The sequence below is a fragment of the Lissotriton vulgaris genome, chromosome 10, assembly GCF_964263255.1.
Source record: "Lissotriton vulgaris chromosome 10, aLisVul1.2, whole genome shotgun sequence".
Lineage (NCBI taxonomy): Eukaryota > Metazoa > Chordata > Amphibia > Caudata > Salamandridae > Lissotriton > Lissotriton vulgaris.
This window is the reverse complement of record NC_141698.1, coordinates 853,414,179-853,430,178: the sequence shown is the minus strand read 5'-3', so window position 1 is coordinate 853,430,178 and position 16,000 is coordinate 853,414,179. Positions and strand designations below refer to the sequence as shown.

Below are 16,000 nucleotides of genomic sequence, written 5' to 3'. Positions count from 1 at the left end.
AAGCATCCTAGGACCGGTTTCGGGGTTTCACCCCTCTTCAGCCAGGATAGCTTGATTCCAGTGGCTTGGAGAGCACAGGACCCATGTCTGAGGATATCCTTCCCATGCGGGGTGACAAATGGAAAAACAACAGTTGATGGACAGAATGCAAAACAATATCATACATCCACCCCAGTGCAGAGATCTGGGCCTAAATCCATTGTTTCTTTGCTCACCATGCCGTTCCAGTTTGAACCCAGCCATATGCAAATCAGTATTGACCCTGTGCCTCATGGCAACAGTCCAGCCTGAACTACCAAACAAGATCCTCCCTGGACTGGAAACAAGCATCCTACGACCAGTTTCGGGTTTTCACCCCTCTTCAGCCAGGATAGCTTGATTCCAGTGGCATGGAGAGCATGGGACCCACGTCTGGACATACCCTTCCCACTCAGGGTGACAAATGCCAAAACAACACTTGATGGACAGAATGCAGAACAATGTCATACATTCACCCCAGTACAGAGATCTGGGCCTAAATCCATCGTTTTTTTGCCACCAGGCCATTCTAGTTTCAAGCCAGCCATATGCAAATCAGTCTTGACCCTGTGTTCAAACTGGGGTGGCATGGTGAGCAAAAGAACAATGGATTTAACCCAGATCTCTTGACTGGGGGTGAATGTATGATTCATTCAGAATTCCATCCATCATTTGTTTAAGTCTTGCCCATTGGCCTGACTTTGTGGTAGCTCCCACTACATTCTTCTCCGCCACAGCAATTCTTGTTCAGCTGGACCTCCAAGCAACGATATCTGGCCTAGTGGAGCCCCTGTAGGCTACAGCCTGCAGCTAAGTCCTGCAGAAAGTTTCGACATTCCAAAAAAGTGACAAAGTCTGAACGTAAATTCCTCATTGCAACTCTGTCTAGCGGCTCCCCAACAATGACATGTCCTCCTCGGACACCGACGGCTGCCTTGCCCTGCTGAACTTTACCTTCTCAAGAACGTTTCCTTGAAATTTCTTCCAAATCCAAAGGTAAGCCTAGATTAGGCCCAATCCACTTTGTGTAAGTGAACCATTTTCAATCTCAGTTGACCTTAACTTTTCTCTTTGCCCCGGTCTCACGCGACTTGATACCAGCAGTTGGTACTTCACCCCTCAATCAAAAACCCGATTTCCAAATATGTTATAGATCTATTTTCTTCAATTAAGAGCACTAATGTAAATAACAGTTGTGGATAAGAAGGCTGGGGGAATACATACAAAGATTTTGTAAATGTGTATCACAACAAGTATACATACTTGATTGCATTGTGTATCCCTTTTTATTAACTAAATGCTTAATATCCTCTATTTTATATGGATGTATAATTCATTTTTCTTTATTGCGTAGATGCCAGGAGCAAAGACAGACTTGGCAAATAAATCATACAAATCCCAGGCAATTTTTTGTCTTTATAGTGGTGGACATGTAAAACTAGATGAAGAGACGGATATGGGTTACGTTGAAGATGGAACACCATGTGGCGCAAACATGATGTGCCTGGAACACAGATGCCTCTCATTTGATGCCTTTAATTTCTCTACCTGCCCTGGAACAACTGATACCACTATTTGCTCAGGGCATGGGGTAAGTTTTCCTTTCCTCTATTTAGTGTCCCTTAACATTTACTTGATGTTTAAACTATTTGGATATCAGACACTAGTGTAGTGCTTCCTATCCTTTTCCCTCTTTCAATTAAAATGAGGTCCACAGGATAGGATACCCTTGGAACGTGACTTAAAGTGCTGCAACCCATTTTCCTTACTGGAGAACCTCAACTGTACCGGATCGATGAATAATAATGTGCTGTGAACAACGTGTGTCATGCCCCCTTGTTATGTAGTCCATGAACTCCTCTGTAGGAGAAAATACATTAATATGGGGGAGGAGAGTGAGAGCCTGGTCCACCAGACACACCTGGATTTCACACCTCACATCAGTCACACATAACAGACTCTCAACAGTTATGCAACCTGGAAAGGATTGACCTTGGTCTTTGCTTGTTAGTTCCTAGTTTGCTTACATGCTCACAGCCTTAGGCTACCAATCTTCTAGTCTCTACTCAATAATGACCTGTCACTTAAACAGCAATCACATGTTAGTGGTCATTTTCAATGATGTGCCTTCCATAAGTACAAACTATTTGAAGATGTCAGTCTGTGGGCTGTTCATATGCATATGCATCTGTGATAGAGGACAGCAGAACACAAAGTCTCTCCTATTCTCTGAAATGTAAAAGTGAAGGATCATTTGGGAAATGCTCAGCTGTCCACTAACACTGCACTATAGGGTAAAATGGCCGATGTGGGAGGCATATGATACAGATTTCCTGGTGAGGATCTATTCTACTGGATACCAGTTAACAGAGACAGTGTGGGGACAGAGTTCTGCACAATGATTATCTACAGCTTGCACCTGACTATTTAAGATATTATTACTGGAGTATTTCTAAAGAGTTATTAAATATCATAGTGAATGTAGGTCACATAGGGCTGATATTGTGTCCAAATAAATTTGGAATTACCACTAACTATGTAAATGAGCTCCATTCAGATTAGTTGTGTGTGTTTATCTTATTAGAACATCTCTTGTGATTTAGCTCCCTTTGCTGTGTACTACTGATATTTGAGGAAGCTGCTTCATAGTAAGAATACTTAAAAGTGGTTGTGGAGGATGGTTACGGAGATTCCCGCCTCTCCATAACCGAGGTGATCCAGGCCCCACCCACCCACAGCGTGAACTCTCAGCAGTGTGTGTGATGGCGTTCGCAGGTGTACATGGAACGCTGTGCAGAAGAATCCCTAAGGCAGTGCCGGGAAGAATCCTCATTGAAACGACTTTATGAGGGGAAAGGCACGAATAGATTGTGCCGCAGCGTGAAAAGAAAAGCTGCAATTTAAGACGGCGCCCTGAGAGGCAGCGAGACGCCACAGGGGAAAGCAGAGGAGGGCTTTTTTCTCCAGCAGCTGAGGCACCGGTTTGAACCAGGGTGAGACATCGCTCAGTGTGCGTCCTCGGTTAAAGTGCCCGGTCGAGTAAGAGCCTGCAAGGCAATGAGTACTTGGCCTTAGTCCTTTGTGCTGTGCCATACAGAATTTTTGGCAGGCAAGGTTTACTCATTTGAATGACAGCAGCTGACCGCAAGGAGACTAAAAGATATTAAAAGAAATGGTTGAATGTGGCTATCTATCTAGGATTTCTGGGATGGCAGAGGAAGGACGCAGTGGAGATAATTGGTGCAGATAGCTGGTGAACTTTGCCGCTTAATTTTTTGTGCAAGAATTCTGACATTTTTTGACATTTTGAAGCACTGAGAAGCAATTATAGTGAGAGTATCAGTGAGGATTTCAGGAAACCTCTTGCTTTGGCTGTGGCTGTGCTTGGGGGAGGAGAGCTGTAAGTGAGTGAGCTGGGCAAAAAGCGTCAGGATGGCATTCACGGTATTGTGGAAAAGTCTGCTGAAGGAGTAGTTTACCACGTGGTGAATACGTTGGCACACAGCAAATCTTCTGCAGTCAGCGGAAGAATCTGTTTGAGAGCCTTATGAATTGGGATTAACATCGGAATACATCAAAAGCAGGCAAGCACGGTGGACAGGGTAGAGGCAGCCACTGGAATGAAAGTCAGAAAGCTCCCTGTTCAAGTAAAGGGGGCCTCTTCCGCAGTAAAAACCCCTGTGTCTGCGAACCAATCCGAAGTAAGCTCTGGGTCAGAGAGCTCGACAGAGGATCATATGGGGTTGCCTCCAGTGATACTCCCCTCGCAAGATATATCGCCATCTCAAGAGGAAAATACCACCCCAGTAGCCAAAAGTCGTGTGGGGATCCCTAGGGGTTCGATCAATGAGCAACCGAGAGTGCAACATTTCCCCTGTTTTTAAAAAAAAGCAACCAGCCTCCTGCAGCCCAGGGCCCAGTGTTAACCAGCTCGGACTCCCCGGTAGCCCCCCAAGATGATGTAAGTCTCAATCTCTTCGAGGGATTGCAAAGCACTCCACCCCATGTGGCTAAGTAAATGGGTATGTCTCCTTCTGGAAAATCTTCTGCAATTTCTTTAGTAACACCATTAGCTGGAGCCAATTTAGTGGAAGGAGTTTCTGTGCTCACACCCTTAAATCAAGACGCCACAGAGCACATACCTGCTCAGCAGCCCGTACTCAAATCAGATTTAACTATGGTAAATGCCACAAGACAGCAGGATGCAGAGTCTGGACAGAGTTATCAAGATATGTTGGGAGCGGCAGTAGAGAATGGTGGGGATCCAAAAAGACATAGTAAGGAAAGCTGCCCTGAGAAGTCGGAAGTTCCTTCCTCCAGTGCCAGTGTGCAACAGGTGGAAGTAAAAGATCTCTTGAATTTAATACTGGAGGAAATTAGAGAAATGAAAAAATCCCAGGCGCTAGAGACTGCTACTATACATTTAAGGTTGGAGAAAATCGAGGCATCAATTGCTGGTTTCCCTATCAGGCTCGACGAAGCAGAATCTAGGATTGCTTACCTGGAGGAGCAGATGAGCTCCACTATGGGTGACTGCAGATAAGATCGGCCTGGAGTATAAAATAGGGGATTTGGAGAACTACTCGAGCAGGTCTAATCTTCGGATAGTAGGAGTCCCTGAGGGGAGCGAAGGGACTAGTAGTCTCCGTTGGGTGGAAACTTTTATTAGACAAAAGGTGCTCCCCAGCCAGGTGGAGGATCTCTCGCTTACAAGAGCTCACCGAGTTCCAGCCCACCCCGTACCAAACTCTAAATATCCGCTGACAATTCTAGTTAATTTCTCTGATTTCAGGATGAAAGAAAATGTTCTAATAAAAGCCATTCAAAGGAGACAAATTCCTATTGATGAGACATCTAATTGTCGTATTTTTTCAGATATGTCAGTGGGGGCGGCACAAAGGAGGAAAGAATTTGTAAAATAGTTATTGTTATTCAAAGCTCAGGTGGTCCAGGCATCCATTGCGCAGCAGTCTAAACTCAAGGTGCTGGTTAAAGGGAAATTTCACTTGTTTACACGGGTAGAAGAATCCCAAGATTTTCTGAAAGAAATCTCAGTGATAAGATGAGTTTCTTTGTAATGCTTTTTTATTGTGGGAAAAATGTATCTGCCTGTGGGTCTGGGTGGGGCCAGTCACTGAGGGTGCAGGGTCAAGGCACCCCATTAAGAGAAAGGGGAAAATGTGGCTTGCTGGATCAGAGCAGACCACATTAGGGAAGAGGGGAGGGTTAGAGGGGGGTGAAAGCATTTGTAAAATGAGCAGTAGCAGGATTTGGATTGAAAAAAGGGTCAGGAGTATGCGAAGTATTGATGTAATTAGTAAGGCTATAGATATAGGATCATAAATGTCAAGTAAGAGCAGTATACTATCGCTTACGATGAAAGGGATCTTGAACAAACAAAAATATAGAGTTCCTTTTCACCCCAAGTACTATTTCTACAGGAGACACATTTAAAAACTAATTCTCCTAGAATATTCCTCCCAAGATGATACTCACATGCCTTTTATGCTTCTGCAGGACGGAGTTGCGATATATTTCTGCAGGGGTCTCCCATGGGAGTTTGGCCAAGTGAAGAGAGATTACCAAGGGAGATGGATATGGGTTGAGGCTAAATTAAATGGCATGATATTGCTTTTTTTCAACTACTATGGATCCATTGTTGATGACACCATTGCCCTATGAAGAATTAGTGAGCTACTAAGTGGGTCCCTGGCAAAATAATTATGGGAGGTGATTTTAACTTCATTCAGGACTTAAAGAAAGATACCTCAAATAAAAATATAAAGAGCTTAAACCCAAAACTAAAAAGGTGATTGAGGTTTTAAGACAGGAACATATTTTGATGGATCCCTGGCGCGTTGCCAATCCATTAAGATTGGAATTTTCATGCTATTCGAATCAATTCCATACAGCTTCTCAAATAGATTTTTTTTTTAATATCACAAACCCTGGGTTGTACTTTCTCTGATATAAACATCAATCCATTTTCTGACCATTCTCTAATTAAACTTAATATAGAAATAGGGGTAAGCAGGAGGCCAAGATCCAAGTGGCAGGTGGATCGACTCCTCCTGCAGGACCAGCAATGGGTGGCTGACACAAAAGATTGGATTGTGGAATTTTTCAAGATCAATGAGAACACAGCAGAAATTTTCTCAGTTTGGGGGGGTTTTAAGGCTGCCCTTTGCAGGCAAATGATTGCACTATCCGCATCTCAAGTCAAATTGAGGAAAGAGAACATTTTGAAACTTCAGCAGGCTAAATTTAGATATGTACAGTCTGCAGGGATGGGGGACGCCAAAGCAAAGCTAGATAGGGCCAAATACGAGTAAAGGAGTTTTTTTACTTTGGAAGAGATTGCCAGCTCCAGAGCATATCTGCAGCAAGTATATGAAGAGACTCAGATAATTGGCAAGATGCTCGCCGGTAGTATCAAAACTAAACAGGAGTCAGCCACCATCACGGAAATTATTGACCCCAAAACTAGATTGTCTTTAACGGGTAAAGAGGAGATAGCTCAAGTCTTTTTTGACCATTAATCTCAGTTATACACCACTACATATGAAGTTGGAGCGACTCAAATTGACAACTATTTTGATGGGGTAAAGCTCCCCATTCTTCCAGGGCCTATGGTGGAACAGCTATTGCTAGACATATCTTAAGAAGAAATTGTGAATGTAATAAAATCTAATTCAGGAGCAAAAGCCTGTGGAGTTGATGGTCTTCCAATTGAATTTTATCAAACCTTTTGGAGAGAGCTGACCCCTTTTTTGGTAAACCTTTTTAATAATATCACACAGGACGGTTATCTTCTCCCTAGTTTTAAGGAATCCATTTTAGTTAGTTTTGTCAAAAAGGGGAAAAATGGCAAAGACATTAATTCGTATAGGCCTATTAGTCTTCCTAATGCAGATTTTAAAATATTAATGAAAATTTGGGCACGTTTTACTCCCATTGCCCAGGAGTTAATTCACTGTGATCAAACCGAGTTCGTAGCGGGAAGGTCCATGTCTTCTAATACAGGGTTTTTAATTCAAGCCCTTGACTATGTGACAAATAATAAAATACCTACTTTTACTACCATGGTCGATGCCGAAAAGGCATTCGGCCTGGGAAACTGGGCTAAACAGTTTTTTGGTTTAGGTAAAATCGGCATCCCAGTGCAAGTCTTAAATATGCTGAAAAATATTTACCAAGGTGCTCTAGCTCGGGTGATAGTTAATGGAGACTTAATAGGGAGTGTGGACATAAATTGCAGCCCTAGATAAGGGTGTCTGTCCGATGCCAGCCCTATTTTTTTACTTTTTTAATCGGAACCCTAGCTGTGAGAATCCACGGAAATCCCCTAATCAAAGCTCCATGCGAAGGGATGTCTAAGTTAAAATTATTCGCGGACGATATAATTATGTATCTCGGCCCGGATAAACAGATCGTAGAAGCTCCTTTAGAACTTAGTAAATTTGAACAAATAGGAGACTATAAAATAAACAAAAATTAAATGGAGATTTTAGTACTTAATACGGACTGCAACGTTTTACCCACAATCTTAAGAACCCAGGCCCTGAAAGAAGAGCCTATTAGATATTTGGGTATATATGTCTCGAGCCACATATATCAATTATTTAACTTGAACTACCTAGCTGTGCAAAATAAAATTAAAACCCTATTGGACAAGTGATCCCTTTTACCACTGACTTTGATCAGTCATGTAGCACTTTTGAAAATGTTAATTTTTCCACTTTTAATATTTTTGTTTGTTAATGTACCCTTAAAAATCAATGCTAAATATTTCAAGGAAATTGACTCAATGGGGCCGGTTTTGATTCGGTATGGAGCTTTTCTCCCGTACGATTCGTATGGAGAACCGTACCCGTACGTACGACCTAGTACGATGTGTACCCAAAGCAGTTCTCCGTACTAATCATACCGAAGACCGTACAACTCACTGATCCGCACCAATCGCATTTAGAACGCGCAGTACGTGATGTACGTACGGATCGAAGCTGTATTTTCCGACCCAGCAAGCCAAATCGTATCGACAACACTCCGTACAACTCTTTTCCTACGGGAGCTTAAAACATCCGTAAAAGTAGATTTTGCCTTGAAATTCGTACCAAACGGACCCCTCGGGCGTATGTCCCCGTGCGTACACCCCATGAATGTTGGTGTACGGCGCATAGGGGTACGGTTAGTACCCCCCACGGCCGTAGGTGTACGGTGCATACACCCTTTGCGTACACCCCTTGCATTTAGGGGTACGGTGCATATGTGAATGTGTGGTTCTCCGTACGAATTGCCTATACGCGACGTGTTCCGTACGAATCGCGTATTCATTACCCTGTCCGGATCGTACTTGGTGGGTCGTAGGGCATGTTTATGAATCGTACTGTTCACTGTGAGAGTCTAATTTGTACGGATTTAGCTTTGTATTTCGTACAGTTGGCACGGATCGGACGTATTTCTATCCTACGTATCGTACTACACGATTCGGATGGATTTGTACGAATCGTACGGAATCGTCGTACGGATTTGTTTCCCGAATCGGAATCGGCCCCAATGTTTAGGGAATTTATTTGGAATAAAATAGCATCATGGGTTTAACTGCCCATACTACAACTAGAGACAAATCAAGGGGGTCTAGCCTTACCAAATATCCGTACCTACTTTGAGGTAGCGTTACTAGATCTTACGCGCTTGAACCCAACAACCAGGTGGACACATATTTTTTTAAACAATGATCGATGAGTCTGGCACACAAATACCAGTTTTTCTAAAGACATCTAAACTACCTAAAAAGTCCCGTTATAAGACTGTTCGTAACTATTCTGATCAACTTCATTCCTTTTTTAAACCAACAAACTTGTCTGGGTTTGCTTTTTTAAATTGGAGGAATGTAGGGGTTTGGCCTACAAATTCATTCCAGTCGTCTTAGGAGATGGAAGGACATTGGCTTCCTAAATCTGGGCCATTTTTCTCACTGTAAATACAGTGATTTCCTGGGAAGGAGTATTAGGTAGAGCAGGGAAATGAATTAAGCCAGGGTTCTTGGAATATATGCAGATTATTAACTTTATTAAAAAAACATAATCTCCTGCTAAGCAGGATTCCAATTGCCCTGGTTAATGCTCGATATAAAGTTAAATTAAAGGGAGTAGGAAATCGGTACTCCCTAATTATGAAACAAAAGGTACTCCCCCTGGTTGATACATTTTTGGGAAAAATAACTCGGAAGACTTCCTGTTCCTTCACTCATCAGGAATGGCAGGCTATAGCCAGGGTAGGAAGCAAGGCTCTGAGAGCAGCTTATTTTAAAAGGATGGCCTTCTTGTCACCGTGGCTGGCCTATTACACTCTGAAAAGCTAAACAAATGTCATGCGGAAGTGGATAATAAATGCTTTCGATATCTCTCACACGGTGAGGGAGACTGGCTTTATATATTTTTTACTTGCCCAAAGCTTGAAGCCTTCTAGAGAAACATTTTTGTCGCAATGAGCCAGTCTATTAAAAAAAAGATTGATCCCGAGACAGAAGTGGCTCTCTTCGGGCTCTCTAAAGTTGGGCCAGATTTGACTAAAGCCGAAGAGACATACATTTCAATCTGCTCTACAGTAGCACGCTCATTAATTCTCTAAAATTGGAGGTTGGAAGAGATTCCTTCTTATCCTAAATGGATAAATAAAATGTCAAGAATAAGGAGATTTGAGGAAGTTTATGCTAAACGGGTTGGCGCATTAAAAAAGTTTGCTGCGGTTTGGAAGTTTTTTGATAATTTGGCTGTATCGTTGGAATCTTAGCACTTTAGCACATTGCTCTTTAGAAAACTTGGCACTTTAACGCACTGCACTTCAAACCTCTAACTGGAGGAAAAGACATGGGGTTGGCGGAATTTGCGTAGTCGCGCTACGCAAAAGTCAGCGAAACAGTAAGAAATCTCTGCGAACATGCAGAAATTCTGCGAACACGCGGAATTGCTTGTTCGCGATGCTTTTTTCCTGTTTGTGATCGCTGTTTGCTGCTCGGGGGGGGGGGAATATCTTGCGAACACGCATTTTCAGAACGTGAACAAGCAAACAATTCTGCAAAGTTGCGGAACGTAGAATTTTGGGCAACTTCAAGTTTTACGCAGAACGCAAATTTACCCAAATTCCACGAGCGGAACGGAATTTACTGCCCAGGCCTAGAAAAGACAAGGAAAGAGAAGAAGAAAAAGTACTGTATTAATGCCAAGATTTTGCACATGAAAAAAAAAGTTGTAGATAATCCAACTGACTTTTGTCGTAATCTTGATGATTATGTGGCACAAGACACTTTAGGGTATTTTAGGATGGAGAAGGTGCAATTGCTCTTTTGATATTGATGTAAATTTAATATTCCGGATTTTCTGTTTCGTTTTAATTAAGGATGTGTCCATCTCTGTTTTAAGGGTTTCAGATGTTAAATTTATTGTGTATTTGTGTCAAAGTCGGATTGATGATGGTTGTTGTTTTTTCTTTTTCTTTTGCTTTTCTCTTGATGACCAATGATTTTCTATTTTTGTTCTCTGCTCTGCTCAGCAAAAATAAAAAAAGAATACTTTAAGTCGCATGGATAAGTTGTGGGTTACGATACCCACAGATTTTTTCAATCTTTTTAAATGTTTTGAGGGCCAACCCTCTAACATGAAGCATCAAATAAAGTACCATTTTGATATTGGACTTTACTTTAGTTCATCTCCAAGTGCCACACCTAAGTGAAGTAAATAAACATCATCTTGACAACAGTAACCTCATGTATTGTTATTTCGGATCACTGACACAATAACTATTGTGTTGCCAAAATATTATGACAAGAAATAGATCTCAAAAATATAGATTTTCTATACATATAATGGTAAGTACAAAAATATTTAGATGAAAAATGTCGTTCCTCACTAATATCGAAAAATATATTCAAAAATATTGTTTTTAAATATATATGTAGTTTAAATAAATAAAACGTAAACAATTTAACATATAACATTAATACATTGTAAATTAAATATTTTTAAATATTTATACATATATATAAATATTTAAAAAACTAAACAAACACACACATATAAAAAGTGTGTATGTTTAAACACACATATATTATGTAAAACGATTTAAAAAATATTAATTTCAACTTATATTATATTTTTACAATGGTTTTATTGTAAACAATATAAAAAATAAGTTCCACTCAAAATATCTTAAAAATGACATACATTTATATATATATACAATTAAATACACAAACATAATAATAATTTATGATTACATTATATTAAACCAATATTAATAAAAAAGAAAACTCTATAAATAATAAATAAACTATTCCCACTCCAATGTGTACAACAGTAGTGAAAGCGTTCAACTCAGGAGGGGTGCAATTTACTATTACCACTACAGTCTGTGCAATAGTAGGGAAACATTGGAGTCAGGAAGTGTAAAATGTACTATTCTCACTGCATTCTGTGCAACAGTAGGGAAAGTGTTGGCCTCACGGTGGGGGGGGGAGTGGGGGATATCTATTCCCACTCCAGTCTGTGCAACAGTATGAAAAGCATTGGATGGCGGAGGGGTAAAGTTTACTATTCCCACTCCAGTCTATGTAACAGTAGGGGGAGAGTTAGACTGAGGAGAGGTCAAATTTACAATTGTCACTCGAGACGGTGCAACAGTAGGTAAAGCGTTGGACTCAGGAGAGATAACATTTACTATTCCCACTTCAGTCAGTGTAACAGTAGGGAAGTCATTGGATTATGGAGGGGTAAAATGTACTATTCCCAATCCATTCTGTGCAACAGTAGGGAAAGCGTTGGACTCAGGAGGGGTTAAAGTACTATACTCACTCCAGTTTATGTAAGAGACAGTAGTTCAATTAAAAGAATTAACATATTTGAACAGCTCTATTAAATAACAAAAAATATGAATATTGAAATAAAAAAATGATATGTCTAAATTTTAACAAACATTAAACAAATTACATATTTATTAAAATGTTTAATAAGTATTTTAAATTAAAACAAATAATAGTAATATAATTAAAATACTACACTATATTCTCACAATCAAAACAACCAAAAATAAAAACAAATAAAATGTAATTGAAATTGAAAGGCATAACACAGTTAACATATAACATAATAAAAAACCCAATTTTCAATAAATTAAGTAATATTTTACATTTATTAGTACTTAAATAACTTTTGGCCCTATACCTCTACAAGCTAAAATACACACACCTAACATATAACTTAACAAATATGATCATTTCCCAATTTACATAATTATGAATTAAATAATTAATAACACATTTATAATTAATTATCAATAAATTATTTCCTAATAACATTCCCACTCTGCACCCCAGTAACCCACACCTAAAATATATGTCATAAATTATAACATTTACACAATTTACATAATGTTTAACTAATAATTAATTAATTATATTTAATTAACTTCCCACCCTTTGCCTTACAAACACAACAACCCGCACCTCATATATAACTGTAAATAAATCCTAATTACACAATTTACATTATTAATTATCACTTAAATTAGTTTATCACTTAAATTAGTATTAATAATTAACTTTAAGTATGAATTAATATAATTAATTACCTTCCCACCCTTTAACCCAGAAATCCCACAACCCACACTAACAATTTAAATACAAATTTGTATTAATTAAATAATTTACATAATTAAATATCAATTAAATAATGTATAATATTGTTTTAAAAATTTATTAATTATAATTAAATTACTTCCCACCCTGTACCCCAACAAACTCCGCAACCACCACCATAATTAGGTATCAATGAAATAATTACTAATAATTAAAAATGAATTATTAAATAATGATAATTAATGTACTTTCAATCCTGTACCCCTACAGACCCCACAACTGACTACAACAATAAAAATTACAATAAACAATTACATTAAAGTAAAAGTACAAACTATATTAACAACATTAACAATAATGATGCAAATAATTTATAACACATACAATTAAAATAAATATAAAAAACATAAAAATAATTTTAAAAATCGATATTAGCAATGATATTTTTGCAAATGATATTAACAACATAGATATGTTTAACACCAATATTAGCAACATAAATATTTTTGTAAATTATATTAACAAGATATTTGTGGCAGTAGATATTACTTGCCTTAGAATATTCCTGCATCACAAAATTTGTGGATCACAATAGTATAAACTCGATACTTCTGCATCTCAACATTTTGTCAGAATACCGTTATTTCTCATGTTCAGAACACTGTTAAGAATGTGAGAAGTATAATAAAAAGTTAACAATATAGTTCAACCTACGTAATATTGTAGTGACATATGATTAAGAACAAGTGGCCTGGTTGACATGTTGTGCCATAAAATACTCCTAAACAAACAAATAAATAAATAAGTGTGCACAAATTGGTCCAAATTCTTAATCTGATACAGAGCTGTAAATAAAATCTAGGAGTAGGGGTGATTTTAAGGATCCTATTGTTGTCCTTTCTTTTGTACACTCCCTTTTCGGTCTCTATGCACAGGAAACTGCCAGTCCAATTAATCTCCTTTCTGTTCACTCACAGGCTTTCATCAGGACAAGTGGAAAGAGCCTGTTCAATAGTTAAAAATAATGGATGCTCATTTAGGCAATTAGTTATACATTATCATCTGAGTATAAGATGTGGCCTATGGTCATGTTTAGCACGCAGCTCCTGGCCCCTAAAGTCACTTGGTCATGGTTTTCCCTCATGATCAATGGGCTCCTGGTAAAGCATTTGGACATCTTACAGAGGTATTAGTCCTGATTGCAGACCCTGCAAGTCATGGCCAAATACTGATTGGACCCAGTATGTCTCCCCTCCACCCTCTGCACCCATTAAACCGACCCCCAGAGCCTACAAGCCATGCCATTTTCAGTGGCTAGAAAACTTGTCCATGGCCCAAAGGAAGCTAGATTGAAAAAATACCCTTTGCCCTTTGCTCTGCAGCTAACCAGCCTGCTCGCTCAACCCACTGAGCTTGGCCTTCAGTGGGCACGGCCAAAGACTTTGCCTTGCATACAGCACTCACATACTCATAACCTGCAAGACTTAAGCTTTGCTCTTGCACTGTAGGCTCATGACAGAATAGTGGCCAGCCTGTGTTACAACTTCAGCTCCCCAATAGCTCATTTAGCATGCATTTCGCAATGCTGAAGGTGTTTTGGCCAAAGGGTAAGTTTAGTGGTCTATGCATGATAGAAATGGCTTCCAGTCACACAATGCCTCCTCCCACCCTGCCACAGAACTTACATGGCATGATACTTACTGCTCGGAGGGCTCTAGACATAGTCCTTGGTTACTATGTAGCCAGTTCACCAGCCCCTAGAATGTGCAGAACCCTGAGTTCACTGCTGGCTCTAGGCCAAGATGGTGGCTTCTTACCTCAACTTGTACCTAGTCCCCCCGTTACTAGATCTTACAGATCATGACCTTTGCTGCATCTTTACCAATTCACATTCAGCTTGTTGGGGAGTGTCTGTGGCAAAATATGTTCCTTTGTCCATGCGAAGTGCTCAGTGCCCCTGCTCCACAGCTGCACTAGTCTCAGAGAATATTAGGCAGAGCTTCTATCCATGTTTACCAGACTCTCAGACTCTTGACACAAGGGCCAGTGGTCTTGCCCCATGAGGCGTCTTGTTATAGCTTCCAGCTTTGCTAGGCAGAATCTGAGCAATCAAGTGACATTCAGCCATACTCTTTGCCCTGGCCACCTGGCTGCAGAGCACACTGATCATAGCTTTCCACCAAACCTAGTGGCCTATGGGTGCAGGGCAAGTCCCTGGCCACATTGTGCACCCAGTTCTGTTAGCACAGAAATTAGGCTTGGTCTTCAGTTGTGCCCAGCAGCCTGAGGGTGCACTGAGTGGCAATAGATCTAAACAAGGACCCAGTCAACCTTCCTCCAGGGCCTACATGCAGCGGTTTGTAGCTGCAAAACCTTGTTTCTAGTGTCTTGTGAGAGGCTTGGTCTTTTAACAACCAGTTCACAGTCCCTCTGCGACCAGAATCTGAAGAACACTGAGGGCCCCTTTACTATGGCGGGTGGACACCGTAACGGAACACGGGACCAACCTCCTGAGGTTCAACGGTCCCGCTGGACCAATTAGGATGCGACCGCCACCCTGGCAGTCGCATCAAAGCATCTTTTACATTGCAACGGGCGGTGCTGTAAGCAGCACTTGCTGCAATGTAAAATTTGCATGTTGTGCATTGGCATGCTAAATGTGACAGGCACCACGCACCACCATGTGCATGCCAATATAGGGGGGTACAATCGGTACCCCCAAGTGCAGTCACCCACCACCACACCCCCTGGGGGCCCGCAGCTGGCTCCCATAGGCATTTACTGTATGCTTTTCCAAGGCATAAGCAACGCAGACATCATAATGTGGATGGAGGTGCTGGCAAGGCACCACATCCATATTGTGTGCGTTTTCCGCCCGGCCGACAATCCAGCCGGTGGAAAAGTAGCGGACGGACTTTCTGTCCACTGCAGTACGCACCGCCATGCTAATGTGGCGGTGGGTAAATGGGCAGTGGATGGCGGGCTGATCGCCACCTCCCGGCCGGTGGTGGCAATCTGCCCGCGATTGTAATGGGCCCTGAGTTTGAACATGCATGGTGGTCTATCAGAGCACATCTTACCTGTTAGCCATGCCCTGTGCCACAGTCCTATCGTCAGCAACAGTTACGCCTGACCTGAGGTTAGCATTGGAAATAGGGTGCTGCCACCAACAATGCACTATGCTATGCTGAGGAGGAGCTACGCTAGCGAACAAGATGGCTGCTTAGGCTCCCGGCTCCGCCGACCTCCGTCTCCTGCCAGATGATCCTGTTATTTATACTGTCTTTACGCCCTGCCTCCGTGTGTATGAACCAGACTACAGCTCGATGGTGCTATTCCGAGATTTCT

At 40.8% G+C, this 16,000-nt stretch overlaps 1 protein-coding gene across 2 annotated transcripts in view; it reads left to right on the top strand.

Moving 5' to 3' along the window:
* ADAM22 (ADAM metallopeptidase domain 22) overlaps nucleotides 1-16,000 on the top strand; it is a 1,128,810-nt gene that overhangs the window by 975,498 nt on the left and 137,312 nt on the right. For both annotated transcript variants that reach the window (XM_086941795.1, XM_086941794.1), the window contains exon 23: nucleotides 1,441-1,609. In XM_086941795.1, coding sequence (XP_086797921.1) covers nucleotides 1,441-1,609 — 169 coding nt within the window. The remainder of the gene's footprint in view (nucleotides 1-1,440; nucleotides 1,610-16,000) is intronic.